Here is a 23,535-nt window from a genome sequence, read left to right as displayed (position 1 = left end):
AATTATTTAATTAGGGATTTAGGTTGAAAATTGGGAAAAATTAGAGGAAACTTCTTAGGTCGAATTTTGGGGATTTGAGCGAGATTTTGGTATCGGATTTGTGTAATTTTTTTATGGGTGGACTCGATATCGAATGGGTATTCGATTTTTGTAATTTTGGTCTGGTTCCGAGACCCGGTCCCGAGGTGACCTTTTGGGGCAATTTTTTAATTCTTTGCTAAAAGTCATTATTTCATTATTTAAATTAGTTCCATATAATTATATTTATAGTATGAAATTATTTTGGATAGATTCGAGCCGTTTGGAGTTGGAAAATCGAGGAAAAGGCCTTCTAATTGATTGATTGATTGAGCGTGGTTTGAGGTAAGTGACTTGTCTAACCTTATGTGGGGGAAACCCGCCTTAGGAATTTGTGCTGTTGTGATAATTTGTTATATGTGAAGGCCATGTACGCAAGGTGACGAGTGCGTACATGGGCTAAATGTTGAAATTTCATTTTAGCTACGTAGTTTCCTTTTCATGCCTTAATTTGAGTTACTTTAGCATGTTATAGTCATCATATTTAGTCTAATTTCACATGTCTACTTGTCTTACCTCCTATTTGCAACTTGTATTACATGCTTAGTTGAAATACTTGCTTTCTTGATTCCGTATTCATTGTTTAACTGTGGAGTTCTTTACTTGAAATGGCTATCCTTGAAATATCTTGTTGTTGACTTTTGGTGTTGAGTTGCAAGGTCATGGTTTCTGTTGAGGCAAGTTGTAAGTTGTGAAACTTCATATTATTTAGCTATTATATTTGGCTTCCGTGTTATTGCTGAGGAGATTGTTTGGTTATTTGCACGATGTTTCTGTCGTGCTATTGTTATTGATGTACGAGGTTTCTACCGTGCGGTTGTTATTATTGCACAAGTTTTCTGCATGCCATTGTGATTATTGATATGCATGCGGTGGTATAAGGTTTGGGTGTTGAAACGCATGCGGTGAGATAAGGTGGGCTTAATACGCATGGCTAGTAAGGGTACTACTAGAAGCCACGTGGTATGATAAAACGGGCTAAAATGCAGGATGCTATTTCAGGAAAGTGATTTTTCAAAAACAAAAATATAAAGGCTCTCGCGGTCATACAACGAAAGACTTTGAGTTATTTTATGATTTGGGACTACGAGGTGGTACCTCGGGAGTGCCCCTATTGATCTTTCTCTATTTGCTGTATTGTTTGGTTGTTGTATCCTTAACATGTAAGATTCTTGTTTCCTCTTTGTGTTGTAGTTGCTTCCTTTGATTCCATGTTGTTACCTTCCGTAAATCCTTATCTGTTTCATTTCCATGTCATTTTGTTATATCATTATATCTTCTGCGTTGTTTCTAATTATCTTCAGTAGGGCCCTGACCTGACCTCGTCACTACTCTTTCGAGGTTAGGCTTGACACTTAACATGTAAGATTCTTGTTTCCTCTTTGTGTTGTACTTGCTTCCTTTGATTCCGTGTTGTTACCTTCCGTAAATCCTTATCTGTTTCACTTTCATGTCATTTTGTTATATCATTATATCTTCTGCGTTGTTTCTTATTATCTCCAGTAGGGCCCTGACCTGACCTCATCACTACTCTTCCGAGGTTAGGATTGGCACTTACTAGGTACCATTGCGGTATACTTATACTACACTTCTACACATGTTTTGGATAGATCCAGGTTCATCCTGTCAACCTCGGTATTAGAGTGTTGTGTTACTCCTTTGGAGACTTCAAGGTACACCTGCCCGCGTACGCAAGCCTCGGAGTCCCCTTCTATCCCATCCTTTCTTGTTTATTTAAATCTTTGGAGACAATGATGTATAGGAGTGTTCAGTGTTGTATATAGCGCTTGTGACTTATATTACACCGGGTTTTGGGAGTTGTACATGTGAGTTGCAGTTTTCATTTTATATAGTTATTGATGTTTGAAGATTTTAAGTTATTATTTCAGTTATTCCGCATGTTTGTTAGACTTACCTAGTCTTAGCGACTAGTTGCCGTCACAACATCCTTTAGAGAAAAATTTGGCTCGTGACAACTATTCGAGTACTTGTCTATATTTTTTTAAAAGAAATACTACTATTCGTTAGCTGGAAATAACCAATGGATTCTTTTTGAATTTAATGCATTATTTATTTGACAAGTACTATTAATAGTCTAAAATCTTATTTATGTAATATTTTTTCGAGTACTTGTTTATATTTCTGAATTGTATAATTCTACATTATTTACAAAAAGAAACATTAATTTGCATTTGACATATATCGCCTAAAAGAATTCTGGAATATTCTCAAAAAGAAATTTAAAGACAATAAACTTAGGCTGGAAAATGTAAAATAAAATTTCTATCACGATCCGACCGGCAATTTTAAGATCTAGCATGTCCTTCAACGATAAGGTCTCGAGTAGCTTCACTTCAGTTATTATGACTTGTACATGTGGTCGGAATTGAATTTCGGGAAGTTCGGAGTTGATTTAGGAAGAAAATTCTAATTTCGGAAGCTTTAAGTTGGAAGAATTAACTAAGGTTTGATTTTTGAGTAAACCACTTCGGAATTGGGATTTGAAGGTTCTAATAGATTCATATGATGATTTCGGACTTGGGCGTATGTTCGGATTGAGTATCGGGTGGTCCGGGAGCATTTAAGTGCTTATTGTAGAAAGTTGTCATTTTGGAAGTTCTAGAATTTTATAAGTTTGGTTTGAAGTGGATTTCGACATTATTGATGTCCGTTCGGAGTTTCAAGCCTTGGAATAGTTTGTATCGTTATTTGTGACTTGTGCGCAAAATTTGGTATCATTTCGGAATGTTTTGGCATGGTTCAGACACGTTCATTGAAGTTGGAAAGTTTGAAAGTTGAAAGAGAGGTTTTGGTCGTCGATTCATGATTTTGATGTTATTTGTGACGTTTCGAGCCTTTAAATAAGATTGTATAAGGTATTGGGACTTATTGGTGTGATTGGACGGGGTCCCGAGGGCCTCGGGTGTGATTTGGGATAGTTTCGGACCAAGTTTGGGTGTTTTGACGTTGTTGTTGCTGATATCTGGCTTCCTTCTTGTCATGACCCAACTTTCCTTCCGTTTGGATATCGTGATGACACTTAGTCTTAGGGACTAAGTAAGCCTAACACTTACTGAATATCAACCATAATAAGAAACGTCTAACAGCTTCAACATAGAAATCTTTATGAAATATACATTTTTCCAAAATCGGCGGTACAAGTCATAAGCTATACAGAGTTCCGCTACAACTTCTAAAAACAATTGTATGGAAATAATTACAACAGTGTGATTAAAAAATAAGAAGGTGACTCCGAAGCCTGCGAACGCAGCAGCAGGGTTACCTTGAGTCTCCTCGGCAAGAATCCGTACAGCTACTAACGATCAATACCTGGAGCTGCACAAAAATATGCAAAAGTGTAGTATGAGCACACCACAGCGTTTCCCAGTAAGTATCAAGACTAACCTTGGTGGAGTAGTAACTAGGAACAATCAAGACATATACTGATCTAATAAGAAGAACAAGTGTAAGTATAGAAACAACAGAATATATTATCTATATAAGACTACGCGATATGGCTAACAACACAATAATTGTAATAAGGGAAGAAAACAACAAGTAACAGTGGAACACCATAATAAGAACATAGAAAAGTGAACCGAATTACAACCCAAATCCGAAATCACAAATACAACAAAGACAAGTCATAACTCAGCAACTACGACAATTTTCACATTTGGTCTTAGCTAGCAAACTTCAATCAATTTGTTAAATCCTTCAAGTGATAAAAGTGTTTCGAAATATACTTCGTTCAAATAAATATTTTTCCAAAAATAGTTCTTTCAAAGTAAATACCTTCCGAATATAATCTTCTCAAATTAATAATCTTCGAATATAAGTCACCTTGTGACACCCCATCTCATAATCATACAATACGGGTCTCAATATCTGAACCCTAACACTTGGCATCTTATGTCCTCATCACACCACATAATCATACTGACAACTCACATGCCAAATAGAGTCATTCTCACATGGAAGACAAATAAACAAGGGTGTGCGTCTATTCTCGACAATATCAAGAAGCCTCCTATCCGATAAGGGTGCCTATCCACGTGTATGCTTGTGCAAGTGTCCTAACATAGTTCATACTAACTAGTAAGTATAAGGAATAGAACGAACATCACATATAATGTTTATACAGGGATAGGATCAATGAAAACAACAGCTCAGAACACAGTGATATTAACAGGGGATCTCCCAGGATACCGTCCCATAGTCCTAAATGTAAATATACAGAAGATCTTTCAGGATACCGTACCGTAGTCCAAATTATAAATGTGCAGGGGGGTCTCCCGGAATACCGTTCCGTTGTCCAAACACTTACTGAATATCAACCATAACACGAAATATCTAACAGCTTCAACATAGAAATCTTTATGGAATATACATTTTCCCAAAACCGACGGTACAAGTCATAAGCTCTACAGAGTTTCACTACAACTTCAAAATACAACTGTATGGAAATAAGTACAACAGTGTGATTACAAAATAGAAAGGAGACTTTAAAGCCTGCGAACGCAGCAACAGGGTTACCCTGAGTCTCCTCGGGAAGAATCCGCACAGCTACTAATGATCAATACCTGGAGCTACACAAAAATGTGCAAAAGTGTAGTATGAGCACACCACAGCGGTGCCCAGTAAGTATCAAGACTAACCTCGGTGGAGTAATGACAAGGAACAATCAAGACATCCACTAGTCTAATAAGCAGAACAAGTGTAAGTATAGAAACAACATAATATATTATCTGTATAAAGACTACGCGATATGGCTAACAACATAATAATTGCAATAAGGGAAGAAAACAACAAGTAATAGCGGAACACCATAATAAGAACACAGAAAAGTGAACGGAAATACAACCCAAATCCGAAATCACAAATACAGCAAAGACAAGTCATAACTCAGCAACTACGGCAATTTTCACATTTTGTCTTAGCTAGAAAACTTCAATCAATTAGTCAAATCATTCAAGTGATATAAATGTTTCGAAATATACTTCGTTCAAATAAATATTTTTCCAAAAATAGTACTTTCAAAGTAAATACCTTTCGAATATAATCTTCTCAAATAAATAACTTTCGAATATAAGTCACCCTGTGACACCTCATATCATAATCATACAATACGGGCCTCAATACCTGAACCCTAACACTTGGCATCTTGTTACCTCATCACACCACATAATCATACTGACAACTCACGTGCCAAATATAGCCATTCTCACATGGAAGACAAATAAACAAGTGTGTGCGTCTATTCTCGACAATACCAAGAAGCCTCCTATCCGATAAGGGCACCTAGCCACGTGTATGCTTGTGCAAGTGTCCTAACATAGTTCATACTAGCAAGTAAGTATAAGGAATAGAACGGACAACACATATAATGTTTACACAGGGATAGGATCCATAAAAACAATAGCTCAGAACATAATGATATTAACATGGGATCTCCCAAGATACTGTCTCGTAGTCCCAAACATAAATGTACAGAGGATCTCCCGGTATACTGTTCCGTACTCCAAATCATAAATGTGCAGGGGGATCTCCCGGAATACCGTTTCGTAGTCCCAAAGTAAATATCCAGTACAGGGAGATCTCCCAGGATACCGTCCCATAGTCCCAAATATAAATGTGTAGGGGGATCTCCCGGAATACCGTTCCGTAGTCCCAAAGTAAACATGCAGGGGGATCTCCCGGAATACTATTCCGTAGTCCCAAAGTTAATATATAGCACAACCAATAGGTCAACAGTTAAAGTACAACAGAAAACTCGAACATCACCACAAAAGTGCAACAGCAAAAATGATAATAATACAAAGTACGACAAGTAAATCAACTCAAGAACTGTAAATCATAAGGAAATGGTAGAACCAATTCACAAGGAATAACCGCAGAAAAGAATACTAAGCATAAAGGGAACAGTTCAACAAGGGAAGACAACTATATAGCAAATCTCACAATATACAAGTCAATAATAAGGAAGTCAACACGAGTCCAATAGTCCTAAATAAAGGCAAGTCAACTAAGATATACGTTATCTAAACTCCTTTTAAGGTTGAGTAATTTGCAAAAAATATTTAACAATTCAAATAATGGTAGGCAGCAGAAGATAATCATAGATCCAATTAAGACTACAAAATTATAGGATGAGATAGTAATAATTTCAATTAAAGGTAAACAGTTGTGAAAAGATAGCATGACGATACAAGAGGCAAAATCTTCAGTTAAGTCAAATAAGAGTCAAATAGGAAATAAGAGTAAATCCTAAGGTAATTAATTCTAATTGAAGCATGTAGAAGTCAAGCCAGTAAATAAGAACTCAAACGTATCATGAACAACTTCATACACAATGAATATAAGGACTTAAAAACCCTAATGGCCACTTCCACAAATAAGTTCGAGCACGCACTCATCGTCTCGCATACACGTGTCGCACCCCCTTTTTCCTCGGGGAGTCTGGGTTTTGACATTTCTTGGGAACAACTCATTTCCTTTTGGGAAGTGGGTATGGAATTTGAAGAGTCACCACCTAACGGATTTAAAGTGCGTTAGGGCACCTAAAGCAAATAACTCATAAAACCGGTTTGCATCACCAAAGATTGGGTAAGGGCTCGAAATAACCTTGAGGGGAAGGTGTTAGGCACCCCTCGAGGTCCACAATAGTGGGTCCCAGCCAAACTTGAATTAAGTGAATTAGTCTTATAAACAAATTTAGACAAATGGATATTACATTTAAAACAAGGAGTAAAGGGGGGGGGGGGTTCTAGGTTTTTTAGCCTATATGATCACTTTTGTACAATGCTTGGTAATCGTCCCCAAGTTGGAGTGCTGCACATAGCATTAGCGCATAGGCCATCATATCCTTTACTACCCGATTACCCTCCCCTTAGTGGTTATATAAGCGATTCTAACTAAACGTACTCTATGTGTGCATTACCCATCCCTTACTTATGGTAAGGTGGATCTAGACTCTCGTATAGTGTTTAAAAGGATAAAATCTAAGCGACAAGCAAAACAAATAGGACTGTTAGATAATGGAACAATTAAAGGCTTATATTTCACCTCCACAAATAAGCAGGCAATTGCACGTCTCAAGCAACAGTATTTCAGACACTTTAGAAGTCCTATAGCAGGATATCTAGGTGGGTACAAAGCAGAACATATGCAGCGTTTTTATTAAAGCGAGGCAGAAGCTACTTAATTAGTTGCCTACTGATTTTAGGACTAGTTAAATTTGGGCAGTTCACAACAATTAAACAAAGCACAACTTTATGACCTCAAGATTTTAGTCGCCCTATAGGATTGCCTAGGCGTGGATCAGAGGTATCCTATAAACATGATATCTAATCGTTAATCAGCACGACAATAAACTAGTGAATGATTTTAAACAGGCAGTTTGGTTCATTAGGTCCTATAAGCGTGCTATCTAGGTGGAGAAACTGATTTAAACTTATAGACATGGTATCTAAATGCAGAAATTGGTTTTTAAACCTTTTATGCATTTTATCTTATTTTCACAATTTACCTTTAAAACCTTATAGACATGGTATCTAAAAGCAGAAGTTGATTTGAACCATATTTGCATGCAGAAACTGATTTTAAACCTTATTTGCATGATATCTAGAATACATGACTGATTTTAACCTTATAGGCAGGGTATCTAAATGCACATAAGTAAACAAACATCGCATCAACCTATAGACATAGTTTCTAAATGCAGGAACTGATTTTAAACTTATAGGCAGGGTATCTAAATGCACATAAGTAAACAAACATCGTAGCAACCTATAGACATGGTTTCTAAATGCAGGAACTGATTTAAACTCTATAAGCATGGTATCTACCCATTCCCAACAAAATACATATAAGAATCCCTCCCAGTTTTACTAATATTCTCAATATCTATTTACAAAGAAATTATTATTAAAATCAAACATAAATAATAAATTACAGAAGTGAGACTGCTAAAACTATAGGGATCCTGGATAGGCCCAAAAAGTAAACCTGGAAAAATCAGGCCTTCAATCAAGTATAAACATGCCAATATTCTCATAGTTCACCCAATGATATCCTGGTGTGTCAAAGTTCCCAAGGGCCTCAGGGACCCCAGGCAATGCTCACACTAGAAAACTTTTCAAAGAAACCCTTTTGTGAGCCAGTTTTGGAGAGCCAACCCCAGTGTCTCAAAGTTCAGAGGAGTCTCATGGACTCCTAGGAAATACTCACATTGGAGGGGCAGAACCCTAGGTGTTCTAAGAGTAGGAGTTGAAAATAGGAGATAGTTTTAAGAAAATAGTTTTGGATTCTCAGGAAGTAAGGATCAAACAGGGTCATTCAACCCTTGGAACTCAAACAAAGGTCCCAGCAATCAAACAGTATACAGAAACAGGATCACTTAAAGTTTCAACTTAGCTTACTAGTTGTTACTAGGTGAGAATATGGACAAACACTAAAAAATGACATGGCATGCTAGGATCAATCAGACAGTTACATACAAAGAGGTAGCAGGGATTGGGAGCAATGCTAGTCAGAAGTCTGTGAGAGGTGAACATTTAAAACAAGATAGAAAGAACATGCTAGTAGAGAAGTAAACAAACATAGGTCTAAATTAGATATGAGCAAGCATGCAGACTTGCTGAAAGCAGAAGCACATATGTCTAGTTAAAATAGAAGTGAACAGGTCTGAAAGCAGGACACAAATAGGTTTAATCAAACAGAAGTAGACATGCTATTGCAGTAAACACATAGGTTAAACAGAAGTAGACATGCTGACTACAAGGAAACATATAGGTTTAATTGAATAGCAGGAAACATATAGTCTAATTGAATAACAGTAAACATGTTGATTAGGGAAACATATAGGTTTAATTAAATAGCAGGGAACATGTTGATTAGGAATAATAAACATAATGCGCATGGATCTAATAAAATAAAAGTAGACATGCTAATAAAAGGAAACACATAGTTTAATTGAATAGCAGTAATGGAGGCATACCAGTTACAGATGAAAAATTGAAGATGAGAGATGTACATAACTCAGTGGTCTAGCCTTGGCTTTCAGCTGGCTAGGCAATGCAATGAACACAAGTAGCAGAGAGGTTTTGAGAGAAAAGTTTTTGTGTGTGTCTGTGTGTTTTTGAACTATGTTCATGTGTTGTAGAATCTTTAATGAGAGTATATATAATACTTAGTGAGGTAAAACAAATAAGGTAAAAAGAAAATCATAGTTTGTAAAACAAGGGTAATTAAACAAAATCAATCAGCCAATTAGAGAATCAATTCCTATAGAGAAATCCGGAAGAGACCCCTTAAATTGGGGAGAGTCAATTAACGGTATAGAACTAGGGTTCAAGTAAGGCAAGAAATCAATCTCATATCATATAGGAGTCATTCAAATCCTCAACCCATACTAACAGTTTAATTAAGGTAAATACAACTAATCAAGGTCACAAATAAGGAAATAAGTAAAATCACAGAAAATACTGATTTTAATAGGAAAATATGATTCGAATCCCTAATAAAATCAATCAGCATATTGGGTTGACAGGGATAAACAAATAACTGGAAGAAAAATTGAAGAAATCAGTGTCATAACAGAACAAGACCTAGGGTTTAAAGAACATACACAAAAATTGCCCAAACGAGAAAGAATAGTCAGGTTAAACACTTGAGAGAAAGAAAGCCTTTTGAGGAAATCTGGGATAAAAACTCTAATTTATGAGAAGCACTAAAATTGAAATAGTAGTAACAAAAGTATAAGATTTTTTAGGAGAATATCAAATAACACTTAAACCTTCAGATCTACAAGGATCTGGACAGACCCAAGTAGTTATAAGACTAGGGTTTTCGAAAATAGCAAAGATGAAAGAAGCTCGGTCCAAAACCATAGATTCAAACCAAAAATAGGCAAGGAATAGTACTCACAAACGAGAATGGCCAAAGACAGGACTGTGAGTCAGTTTTCAACAAAACTCGGTTGAATCTCTTCGAGATTCTCTCATAAATCAATGAAGTCGAACAACTAGATGATGTAACAGGCCGGCAAGGGCCAGGAGATACACAGAAATCCCATGGACGGGGAGTTTTACATGTGACAGCGACTAGGGTTTGGGTGGTCTAAGAGATAACGGATAAGAAGAGGGATTCAAGGGTGGAGGGTGGTAACAAATGAATAAGGTTAGGGGGTCGTTTCGATTAAAAATGGAAAGGGGTGATATGGACCGTTGATCTTAGAGATCAACGGTCACGATTGGTTCTGGGTTGGGGCAGGTTGGATTTAATTGCGCTAAGTTTTAATTTTGATTTGGGCTTGGGGGGTTCGAAATTAAACTTAATAATAGGGCTATTTGTTAAATACCCAATTAATTAATAAAATAATTTGTAAAAATAGCTTATTAAATAATAAAAATAATTTTTGTACATGAAGATGATTTAAAATATTTACTTAATATGATAAAAAAATAAAAAGTTATTTTTGTATAGATAATGTAGTTTTGCATATGTAGGGCTATTTTTGCAAAATATGCAATTATAGACTTAAAAATGAAAATGTAATTGTAAAAAATATAATTAAAATATTTGAACACTCATATGAACATAAATAATGAATTTAGATGACTAAATCATTGTAAAGTAATATATGGATAATTATTGAATATTTATATAATTAAAAATGCAGAAATAAATTGATTTAAGGTCTTTAAAAATTAGAGAAAAATTGTAAAATACTTGTGCATGCATCTACAATATTTTGAAAGTATGAATGCACATTTAAAATATATGAGGAAAAAATTGGGTATCAACAACTACCCCTCTTTCCGGGGAAGGATGAAAGAGTTTGAGTAAAGAAATGATGATCGATTTTGACCGAATGTGTGTTTTGAAAAAATAGAGGCCGAATCCTGGTCTATGAATTGCCTACACATCCCTGGTTTTACAGGAATCAATCCATGTGTAGTTCTGGACCCAACGGTGAATGAAGCCGATTGAAAAGGTTCCTTTGTGAAGGGTGATGCCAGATGGAGTTATGATTGTGAGCTTGGAGTGTAACGGATGTATTATAGGGCAGATATCTAAATGGTCACAGAGTAAGGTGGGTAATTGATAGGAATCGATTATAATGACAAGGTGAAGATGGTATGAGCAGAAACTGGAGTGAAGGTTGCTCCTGTTTGAAGGATGGTTACCTACCGGATTACCTGCAAAACATCAAAATACGATGCATACAAGTATATAGATTATTGCGAGAATTTAAATGTGATGCAAATTCCCTTTGGACCATGAAATATTGTCTTCGGACAGTGCAGAAGACGTCCTTAGACTATGATGTTCTGGGCCATGAATTATGAGATAGGAGTTTTGCAGGCCATGAAATGATGTTCTCGAGCTATGAGGATGGTGCCCCCAAGCCATGCCACCTTTGAATAATGATGTGCAAGTATTGAGAGATCCTCAGGCCATAACATGGTGTCTTCAGGTTATGAGGATGATGCCTTCGGACTATGACACCTTTGGACAGGTTAGCTATATGTCAGCCCATGAAGTGCAGAGATATGATACAGAAAGTGACAATAAGACAGAGATTAGTCTTGCATAGAGCTTTGGGGGCAGAGCTTAACCCGAGGGAAGAAGATGGTGCCAAGTTTAGAATAGAGCAAAATTTCAGCAGGGAGGGACAATGCTTATTCCCATGAGAATTCAGTGCTTAGCCTTATGCAAATATGGAGGCATGGCTTAGCCTCATACAAGATTGGAGACAGAGCTTAATTTGATGCAAAGAGAAGGCAGTGCTTAGCCTTATGCAAATATGCAGAAAGGGCTTATCCCCATGCAAGGTTTGAGACAAGGCTTAGTCTTATGCAAAGAGAAGCAATGCTTAGCCTTATAAAAATATGGAGGTAGGGCTTTGCCTCATGCAAGGTTTGAGACAAGGCTTAGTCTCATGCAAAGAGAAGGCAATGCTTAGTCTTATGCAAATATAGAGGCAGGGCTTAGCCTCATGCAAGATTTGAGACAGGGGTTAGTCTCATGCAAAGAGAAGGCAATGCATAGCCTTATGCAAATATGGAGGCAGGGCTTAGCCTCATGCAAGATTTAAGACAGGGCTTAGTCTCATGCAAAGAGAAGGCAATGCTTAGGCTAATGCAAACATGGAGGCATGGCTTAGCCTCATGCAAGATTTGAGACAGGGCTTAGTCTCATGCAAAGAGAAGGCAGTGCTTAGCCTTATGCAAATATGGAGGCAGGGTTTAGCCTCATGCAAGGTTTGAGATACAGCTTAGTCTCATGCAAAGAGAAGGCAATGCTTAGCCTTATGCAAATGTGGACAAGTAGCAAATAGGAGTAGAATGTGTCTTAGCTGGAGATATATTTGGTGTCTGGTTGCCCGATTTAGTGATTTTGCTGCGTGTATATATATTTGCGAATGCTCCTGTTATGTGTATTGCTCCTGCACCCAAAGAAAAATTGTAAGTTTTGTAAGGGGAGATTGGTTCGTGCCTTTATTTGCTGGCTGTGCTTTGCTCCGCTCTTGGGGCCCTGTTTGAGTTTCCCTGGGTAATGCTTGGCTATCACCAGAGTAGAGTTTTCGAAAATATGCACTTAGTGATGAAAATAGAGTTATTTTAGAAAATACAATGAAATATTAAGTAATTTTAGATGAACTAATGACTGTAATACATTTCAAAGACATTACAGCTTTCTTGTATTAGAATTTTGAGGGTCCTCTTCAAAATTCTGCCCTAGTTTGGTAAATGATCCTTTGGTTGTTTTGCGTGCAATGAAACTTGCTAAACCTTATCCGGGATTTTGAGAGTCCCTATCCGGAATTTTGAGAATCCTTCTCAAAATTCTGCCCCAGTTTCTTAACTAATTTTTGATTGTCTGGCATATGAAGGCGTTGGCTGGACTTGCTCCGAAATTTTGAGGGTCCTCCTCAAAGTTCTACCCCTGTTTCTGGTTCTGGGGGAAATAAATTTTTTATTAAGATATGACCGAACCCACAGAGTTGCCTATGTATCCCCTCTTAAACGGGAATCAGGTCAAGCATAGTTCAATTACTCAGATAGTCTAAACATAGTATCTCTTCACTACATCTGAATTGATTGGTTTTGGCCATACTTCTCCGTCCATTTATGTAAGTATGAGTGCTCCTCCTGTTAGCACCTAGTGAACCATGTAAGGACCTTTCCAATTAGGAGAGAATTTCCCTATGGCTTCATCTTGATGCGGGAAGATCTTCTTCATCACCAACTGTCCCGGTGCGAATTGTCTTCGTTTGACCCTTTTGTTGAAAGCTCTGGATATTATGTTCTGATAAAGCTGACCGTGACATAAAACATTCATTCTATTTCCGTCTATAAGGGCTAGTTGCTCAAAACGACTCCTTATCCATTCTGCATCGCTGAGTTCGGCTTCCTGTATGATTCTTAAAGAAGAAGTCTCTACCTTGGCTGGAATGACAGCTTTAATACCATAAACCAGTAAATATTGAGTTTCCCCAGTTGATGTGCGGATCGTAGTGCGGTACCCCAATAGGGCAAAAGGTAACTTCTCATCCCATAGTTTGTGATTTTCTACCATCTTCCTTAGTATCTTCTTGACAAAAGCTGCGACAACTTTCATGGTTAGAACTTTGTAAGATGCGGCCTCTACCCATTTTGTAAAATAGTTGATGGCCACTAAAATGAACCGGTGCCCATTTGAAGCAGTGGGCTCGATTGGACCAATGACATCCATTCCCCAAGCAGTAAAAGGCCAAGGTGCACTTATTGCATTGAGCTCGTTTGGTGGTACCTTTATCATACCTAGCACTGGTGGCATTTTTGTACATACCGGACATCCAAAAGTATCTTGCTCTGAGTATTTTCTTGGCTAGGACAAAACCATTCATATGTGGTCCACAAGTTCTGGCATGTATATCCTTGAGCAATCTGGAAGCTTCTTTTGCGTCAACACATCTTAATAACCCCAGATCGGGAGTTTTTCTATACAGGGTCCCTCCGCTTTGGAAGAACTTATTGTACAACCTACGCAACATACATTTCTGAGTATGGTTTGCCTGCTCTGGATATTCTCCTCTCGCCAAATATTCTTTGATGTCGTAGAACCAAGGTTTTCCATCCGTTTCTTCTTCAACATGAGCACAGTAAGCTGGCTGGTTATGGATTTTCACCGTGATGGGATCGATGAAATTCTAGTCCGGTGTTGTATCATTGATGATAAAGTGGTCAATGCATATGCGAACTCATTTTGAATTCTGGGAACATGTTTGAATTCTATCTTTGTGAATCTCTTCATTAACTCATGTACATGATACTAGTGTGGCAATATCTTGGTGTTCTTCGTAGCCCATTCTCCTTGAACTTGATGTGCTAGAAGATCCAAATTACCAATTACCAGCAGCTCTTGTATATTCATATCGATGGCCAGATTGAGCCCCATGATGCAAGCTTCGTATTCTTCCATGTTGTTGGTGCATGGAAACCTAAGCTTCATGGATATAGGGTAGTGTTGACCTCTTTCTGATACCAAAATTGCTCTGATGCCCACTCCTTTGAAGTTTGCAGCTCCATCAAAGAACATTCTCTAACCATTGTAAGCTTCAGCAATATCCTCTCCTACGAATGATACTTCTTCAAAAGGAAAACATGTTTTTAAGGGTTCATATTCTTCTCCCACAGTATTTTCAGCAAGATGGTCTGCCAATGCTTGTCCTTTGACTGCCTTCTGAGTTACATAGATGATGTCGAACTTGCTTAACAATATCTCCCACTTGGCTAACTTCCCGATTGGCATGGGCTTCTAAAAGATGTACTTGAGAGAGTCCTTCCTGGATATGAGGTATGTGGTGTAGGCACAGAAGTAATGCCTCAATTTCTGTGCTATCCAGGTTAAAGCACAGTAAGTGCGTTCCAGCAGAGAATATCGTGCTTCATAAGGTGTGAACTTTTTACTCAAGTATTATATGGCTTAATCTTTTCTTCATATCTCGTCATGTTGTCCCAAAACACATCCGAAAGCTCCATCCAATACGGACAGATAGAGTAGCAAAGGTCTCCTAGGTTCTAGCGGGACTAGGATTGGTGGTGTGTATAGGTATTCCTTGATTTTGTCAAAAGCCTTCTAACAATCTTCGGTCCAACTCGTCTCAATGTATTTCCTGAATATTTTGAAGATGGGTTCACATATAACTGTGGACTGTGATATGAAACGACTGATGTAGTTGAGGCATCCTAGGAAGCCCATCACGTCCTTCTTGCTCTTTGGTGATGGTAACTCTTGAATAGCCTTAACTTTGGACGGGTCCAACTCGATTCCTCGGTGACTGACAATTAATCCCAACAACTTTCCTACAGGAACCCCGAATGCACATTTTGCGGGGTTCAGTTTTTGGTTGTACCTCCTTAACCTGTCAAAGAATTTTCTCAAATCTGCTATGTGATCTGTGGCTCTCTTGGATTTGATGATGACATCGTCAACATATACCTCTATTTCCTTGTATATCATACCATGGAAGGTGGTTGTCATGGCTCTTATGTAAGCAGCCCCAGCATTTTTAGACCAAATGGCATCATCTTGTAGCAGTACACTCCATACGGTGTAATGAAAGCTATTTTCTTTACGTCTTCTTCATCCATCCAGATCTGGTGATAACCAGTGAAGCAATCTACAAAGGATTGGAGTTCATGCTTGGCACAAATGTCGATCAGGTTGTGTATATTTGGCAGGGGAAAATCGTCCTTGGGACTTGCTCTATTTAAATCCCGATAGTCGACACATACCCTGACCTTTCCTTTTTTCTTCGAAACTGGTACAATGTTGGCTAACCAGGTTGGGTACTCAACTACCCTGCGGACTTTGGCTTTGATTTGCTTAGTGACTTCTTCCTTGATTTTCAGGCTCATGTCTGGTTTGAATTTTCTGAGTTTCTGCTTCATTGGCAGACACATTGGATTGGTAGGCAACTTGTGAGCCACTATGGATGTGCTCAGACCGGTCATGTCATTGTATGACCATGCAAAGATACCCTCATATTCATTTAGGAAATGAATGTACTCTTCCTTCTCTGGCGGTGATAAGTGAATGCTTATGCGAGTCTCCTAGACGATTTTGGCGTCTCCCAAATTCATTGCTTCAGTCTCGTCATAATAACGTTGTAAAAAGAAAAATGTGAAAGATAATAATGAATAATAAATAGCAATGTATTGATTAAATTTTGAAAATATCCAAAACAAGTACGTCTCGATGAATCGAGCAATTATTTTGAAACAAAATGCGTCTTTAAAACAAAATTACTGAAAACATCTGAAATGCCTAGCATGGCTATAGAAATAAATTAGGCTAAGTTCCAAGCTACCCAGGGACTTGGCAGGCCCAGGATGGTGTGGCGGTCCAATTCCTGAGAATAGCTCCCTTCTCCACAGTCTAAATGGTGAGGCCTTCATCCTGCTCCTCCTCAATTATCGCACTGCATTCCATATCCTAGTCCTCTAGGAATAAATTCTTTAACCCAGCTAAAGCTTCTTCCTCTACAGTTCCTCATATTGTGTCAGCCTGGTGAAAAGTCTGACCCAGATGTGGCACTGGTTTCTCAAGAGGGTAATAAGAACCATGTCATGGCGACGACCAATCATTATACTCTTTCCAGGTGTATGGGTATCCCAACCCGAAAGTTGTGACGTGACGTTTCAACTGTATCGACTTGGTAATGCCCTGGAGTTTCTTCCCAAGCCCTTTGTCGGGTTCATACCCAGACCATGCTAGTATGCTTTCTATTTTGTTACTCCACAATTTGTCTTTCTTAACTACATTGACATGTTCAATGTGGTGATAAGTTTCCCCTCCTAGCCTTCTTCTGTTCTCGATAACCGGGATTGTTTGACTAGTGTAAATGTTGTTACTCCCATCTCCGTGAATGATCACCTCCTGATGATTCCATTTGAACTTCACAGCCTACTGTAGTGTGGAAGCCACGGCCCCAGCGACGTGTATCCAAGGTCGACCCAACAGAAGATTGTATGTAGCTGATATGTCAAGCACTTGGAATTCAATAAAGAACCAAGTTTTCCCCATCTACAGACAAAGGTTAATCTTCCCGATCGTGGCCCTTTGAGACCCATCAAAGGCTTTCACGTTCATACTTTTCACCCGTATCTCATGGAAATATTTTACCAATCTTTTCAAAGTAGTCAACGAATAAATGTTGAGGCTTGAACCCCCATCTATTAAGACCCTTGCAATGAATTTGTCTTCAAATTGTACCATGATATGCAGTGCCCGGTTGTGACTCAACCCTTCAGACAGTAATTCATCCTCGTGGAAGGTGATCTTATGACTCTCCAACACTTGCCCTACCATGTTGGCCATTTTGCCGCAGGTGATATTGTTGGGCACATAAGCTTCATTTAACACCTTCATCAAAGCATTGTTGTGCGCCTCCGAATTTTGCAATAGTGACAGGATGGAGATCTGGGTGGGGGTCTTGTTGAAATGATCGATGATGGAGTATTCCCTCACCTGTACTTTCCTCCAAAGATCATCCAGTCTTGTTTCAATGACAGGTTGTTTGGTAACAATCTCCTTGCTTGATCTTCCCAAATGTTCGAGTGTATAGATCCTTCAAGTTCTGGTCATTCCCTGTGTGACATTAGATTCTTCCATCTTTGCTTTTCCTTTTCGCCTAGATTCGGCAACGTAATCCCAAGGTATGGCGTTGGACTTGAATGGAGGTGTGGTTGCCGCTGTCACAGTGAAATGCATAGCCACTTCTACCTCAAATGGAATAGGTGTGGCTGTAGGTGGAGCTGCCTCTACCTCAAATGGAACCGATGTGGTTACCTCGACTTCTACTGATGGTTGTGTCTGTACCACAATAGAAGTGAGCGTGACTGCGGGTTTGAAGTCATCACCTTACCAAATAAGCCTGATTGACCCCTCAGGATCCCATTCTTCATTTGTCTCTATCACATGGATCCCATCACCCCGATGATCCAGGATAGGATTTTTGCGGATGTTGGGTACAACTTCCTTTTCCCTGTATGACCTTGTTATCAATCAATGTCTGGATTTTATCTTTCAATGTTCGGCACTCATCAATGGTGTGCCCCTTCATACTAGAATGATATGCATAGGTTTTGTTTGGGTTGACCCATTGAGATGAGTTCTCCATTGCCACAACAGCAATAGGGTGACATAACCAGCAACCTTCAACCTTTTTCACAGCTGGTCGATAGGTTCAGCAATATCGGTGTATTGTCTAGGTGGTTTGCGATCAAAGTTAGGTCGGGGTTTTTTGTAATTTGGGCGAGTTGAAGGTGAATGATAGTAGGCTGGCTAGGTGTTATAAGTGTGATAGGCGGTAGTAGGTTGAAAATATCTGGGAGATGAGGGTTGGTATGTGAGTGAAGGTATTTGGTATATGGGTGGAGGTGTTTGGTATGTGAGCGGGGATTTTGGGCCTTGAGCCACCATTACTGCCACCACTTCTTTCTTCTTTGATATGCCACCTAATTTCAATGCTTTGTTCGTAGCCTGCAGTGCCTCAAAATTTGTCACCATCCCACTTTTGATACCCTCTTCAATCCTTTCCCCGAGTTTGATGATATCGGAGAACTTGTGATTCTCAATAACCATTAGCCTTTCATAATACTGTGGGTCCTGTGCCCTGAAAAAGAACTTGTTCATTTGTTCTTCTTCTAGTGCTGGTCTGACCTTGGTTGCTTCCATCCTCCACCGAGTTGCATACTCGCGGAAAGTCTCGGTTGGCTTCTTCTTTAGGTTCTGGATGTAGAAGATATCTGGTGCATTCTCTGTATTGAACCTAAACTGGTCCATAAATTCTGATGCCATGCTCACCCAATTGGCCCACTTCTTAGGGTTCTGGCTTATATACCAGGACAAGGCATCTCCGGTAAGACTTCTCATGAAGAGCTTCAGGGTCCTTTCATCTTTTCCGACCCCCAGGATCTTGTCACAGTAAGTTCTTAGATAAACCTTGGGATCACTTGTTCCGTCAAACATTTCAAACTTGGGATGTTTGTAACCCTCCGGCAGTTCCACATCTGGTTGTATGCACAAATCCTCATAATTTAGACCTTCTATTCCTTTACCTCCTTCAACATCCTAAACTCAACTTGTCAATTTCTTGAGTTCCTCGGCCATGTTCTTGATGAGCAGGTCCTTCTCAGCGGATTTTGGTGTATAAGAGATTGGTTAAGTGGAGTGAGGCATGGTTTCCACGTATATAGGGTTGTTTTGGTGAGTGCTAGGGATTTGGGTATAGTGGTGGTTGTTGGTTTAGTTTTGAGGATTGGGGATGGGTTGTGGTGTATTCTAAGGAGTGTGATAGGTAGCGGTTTGTGGGTACTGGATTAGTTGATGATGGTGTTGTGGAGGAGTTGGTACCGGTAGAGGATTGAGATTTTGAGGTGGTGTGGCATATTGATAGGGTGCGGGAGGATTTTGTGGATGTTGGTTTGGTGTATTTTGGGTAGGTGTTTGGTTTTTGGTATTTTGTTGGTTCACATCTGGGACATTCAGGGTGAGGGAAAGGTTTGATAAGTTGCGGACATGCTGAAGTTCTCCTTGTAATTCCAGTATCTTTTGTTCCAATCGCAAAACCAAGTCATTTTGTGCCGGAGTACTCCGCCCGTCTGAAGTTTCCGCATTCTCAGCATTTTGTTTTGGAATGCCACTCAAGTCATCCATCTTAGTTTTTCCTCTGCTTTTCGTATTACTTGGAGGAGGAGGAGGAGGGGGCCTCTAGATCTGTTATGATATGCTGATGATACCAGTATGTGTAAACCAACCCTAGGGGATGGGAATAATAAAAAAAATAAAGAAAAACAAAAGGTAAATAAGTTAGTAAGGATTCTGAAAAGTTTGCAGTATTTAAACACATATTGCGGGAATGCAAATTCGCGTCCTAATTTAGGAGCCCCGTTGTGCCCGAGGTAGGCCTAGCGACAAATAGATTTGGAGAATTCAGTGCTAATAGTTGCCTCATTTCATTAATGTAAAGATAGACGACCCAAAACGACACTAAATGAGATAATATCACTAATGGAACTTGGCCTTATTACATTTGTAAAATAGGTAAACCTAATCTATTTGGTCCCAGAAGGACCCTCTCCAGGCTGGATGCTTTTGTATATCAGTTCCCCAGTTCACGCAGTTTTAGCAGTAAGAATGCCCTTGCCAAATGCCCTCCTTCGTTTCCGTCAGCACTCTGGCAATTGGTGACTCTCTTCCTCATTCTTCCTTCTAATTCCATCAGAATGTACTCCAGATATTCCAACCTTTCGCTGGATTTAACAGCCCTCTCATTCTACTCATTGATCATCTCCATATCGGCCATATGTTGCTCCATATGTTCGGCTTCAGACTTGCAAACTCTTTTGCACAATTTATTATACTTCACATGTGCTTCGGCAACTTAGTCTATGACCCTGTTTCCTAGACCAACCCTTGGCTCGAATATTCCTGCTATGTTATCCTCCAACCATGACGGGTAAAAGTACACATGACCGGCATGATATCGATCTAGTTCGATGGTATCTTTTTCCACGATAATTTTCAAATGCCACATGTGCTGATTTTCACATTTGTATGGGATGTCATCATCCTGAAAATTTGCCCTATAGTGACTCATTTTAGCAACTCGCAGTATGACCTGCCTCCTACCTGCCTATCTCATAACGATGAGAGGAGCATAAAGGTATATGCCCTTTAACCCGATCAGTACCAAGTATGTAACATCCCTGGATCTGATGATGAACTCATCGGTAGGGAACCTCTCGAACATCTATTGAACCTAGTCCTCGGTTAAATTGTTGAAAAACTGCACCTATCCTATATCATCCTTTGGTTGAGCAAACATGTATGGGATATAGGTCATTTTCTTGGGATGGTGGAAGGTTATATTTCTCATTCCATAGCCTTCGTGAAAATTCCTGATGGTATTGACCTTTTTGGATATGTTCTAATAGCCAAACTTGCAGCAGCAAATTGCAACCCTCGAAGTATTTGTACCCCTTCTGACAGCGCTCCAAGGCCCGATACATATTTGCAATGATCATAGGGATAATGGTGTATGTCTGCCCCTCGATCCCATCCATCAAAGCCTGGTATGGATTCTATCTCCTTGGATCGGGAACACTAGCATACCCAAGAAACACATGATGAACACAAAGACCCTATGGTGAATCCAACCCAAGGAGGTGATGGAGAATTCATCATCCAAAATACGATAAGACCTGCTGTGACCGTATTGTTCATAGAGAAAGTCGAAGGATATGTAGGAGTTTTTCAGGCACTCCAAGTCATCATTCTTCTTTAACCCCATCACTTATGTAATCCCCTAGTGGTGTGATTTTCAAGTACCAATAAACCAGGACTATCCCAAGGCAACCCAGCGAATCCCCCTATTTCTTCCAAAAGAGAGGTCATTTCTATGTCTCCAAAGCAGAACATAGCCCTTTCTTTGTCCAGAACATGGTGGCAGCCTCGATCAACATTTTGTTTGGATGGAGGTCCAACAAAGAAGGCAAATTTCCTAATACCCTTTTCACATGATATGGTTAGGCCCTTTCCCCTTTTCTCCAAAATTAATGCACACAATCGTGGTTACGTCCGTTGGGATTATGAAAAACCTGATGGACTTTAGACGAGGCTTGTCTTAAAGGGTTATTATATGGACAACATATTAACCCGGCTAGGTTTAACCATGATGCATATACAATTAATCAGAGTAAGGTTTCTATAGAGGTCTAGACTGGTACCCTCAAGCGGACAACTTGAGGGGGAAAGGCCCGGAACCATTGATTGCACCACTGATCGACTAGTTTTACCAAAAATATGCCTTTCCGAATTTAAAGGGTGATATATAGGAAGAGCGCAAACACTAATCAAGCAATGCTATAGGATTGATTACGCACGAATGGAATATGATGTTGAGCATGATTTATGCAGCAATAAATAGCATGTTGTCACGTATTTGCACGTTAAAAATGGTAAATATGGTATTTAAATAATTGAAAGACAGTTAAGATAGAAAACAAGGAGACAAGTCAGTTTCAGGAAATGAAAGAAATCATGAATGCTTGAGAAATAGGTAATTAAATCAAAATAAGGGGGAAAGGGAAAGGGTGCACATGCATTAACAGAATTAAACATGCTTAAGACTAATTCACAAAAACAAGTTCGTTATGGTAAAAGCCAAAAATATCCCTAGCAGAGTCGCCATGCTGTCGTGCACCCTTTTTCCTCGCTGAGTTCGGGTTTTGACATTTCTTGGGAACAACTCATTTCTTTTTGGGAAGTGAGTATGGAATTTGAAGAGCCGCCACCTAACGGATTTAAGGTGTGTTAGGGAACCTAAAGAAAATAAATCATAAAACCGGTTTGCATTACCAGAGATTATGTAAGGGCTCGAAATAACCTTGAGGGGAAGGTGTTAGATACCCCTCGAGGTTCACAATGATGGGTCCCGGCCAAACTCGAATTAAGTGAATTAGTCTTATAAACAAATTTAGACAAATGGATATTACATTTAAAACAAGGAGTAAAGGGGGATCCTAGGTTTTTTAGCCTATAGGATCACTTCTGTACAATGCTTGGTAATCGTCCCCAAGTTGGAGTGCTACACATAGCATTAGCGCACAGGTCATCATATACTTTACTACCCGATTACCCTTCCCTTAGTGGTTGTATAAGCGATTCTAACTAAATGTACTCTATGCGTGCATTACCCGTCCCTTGATTATGTTCATGGAGGTGTTTAGTACTTCTAGTTAAGGTGGATATAGACTCTCCTATAGTGTTTAAAAGGAGAAAATCTAAGCGACAAGTAAAACAAATAGGACTGCTAGATAAAGAAACAAATAAAGGCTCACATTTTACCTCCACAAATAAGCAAGCAATTGCACGTCTCAAACAACAGTATTTCAGACACTTTAGAAGTCCTATAGCAGGATATCTAGGTGGGTACAAAGTAGAACATATGCAGCGTTTTTATTAAAGCGAGGCAGAAGGTACTTGATTAGTTGCCTGCTGATTTTAGGACTAGTTAAATCTGGGCAGTTCACAACAATTAAACAAAGCACAGCTTTATGACCTCAAGATTTTAGTCGCCCTAATGACTTGCCTAGGCGTGGATCAGAGGTGTCCTATGAACATGATATCTAATCGTTAATCAGCACAACAATAAACCAGTAAACAATTTTAAACAAGTAGTTTGATTCATTAGGTCCTATAGGCATGCTTTCTAGGTGTAGAAACTGATTTAAACTTATAGACATGGTATCTAAATGCAGAATTAGTTTTAAACCTTTTATACACTTTATCTTATTTTCACAATTTACTTTTAAAACCTTATAGACATGGTATCTAAACGCAAAGATTGATTTGAACCTTATTTGCATGCAGAAACTGATTTTAAACCTTATTTCCATGATA

The 23,535-nt window shown here is 39.0% G+C and overlaps 1 protein-coding gene across 1 annotated transcript in view; it reads right to left on the bottom strand.

The window, feature by feature from the left end:
* The window catches only part of LOC138884903 (uncharacterized), a 32,460-nt gene extending 18,558 nt beyond the window's left edge, over positions 1-13,902 (bottom strand). The window contains exon 1 of the mRNA XM_070165767.1: positions 13,255-13,902. Coding sequence (XP_070021868.1) covers positions 13,255-13,902 — 648 coding nt within the window. The remainder of the gene's footprint in view (positions 1-13,254) is intronic.
* Positions 13,903-23,535: the final 9,633 nt, after the last annotated feature.

This window comes from Nicotiana sylvestris, chromosome 2 (genome assembly GCF_000393655.2).
Source record: "Nicotiana sylvestris chromosome 2, ASM39365v2, whole genome shotgun sequence".
NCBI classification, from domain to species: domain Eukaryota; kingdom Viridiplantae; phylum Streptophyta; class Magnoliopsida; order Solanales; family Solanaceae; genus Nicotiana; species Nicotiana sylvestris.
Note: the sequence above shows the minus strand (reverse complement) of the source record. Positions and strands in the feature narration are given on the sequence as shown.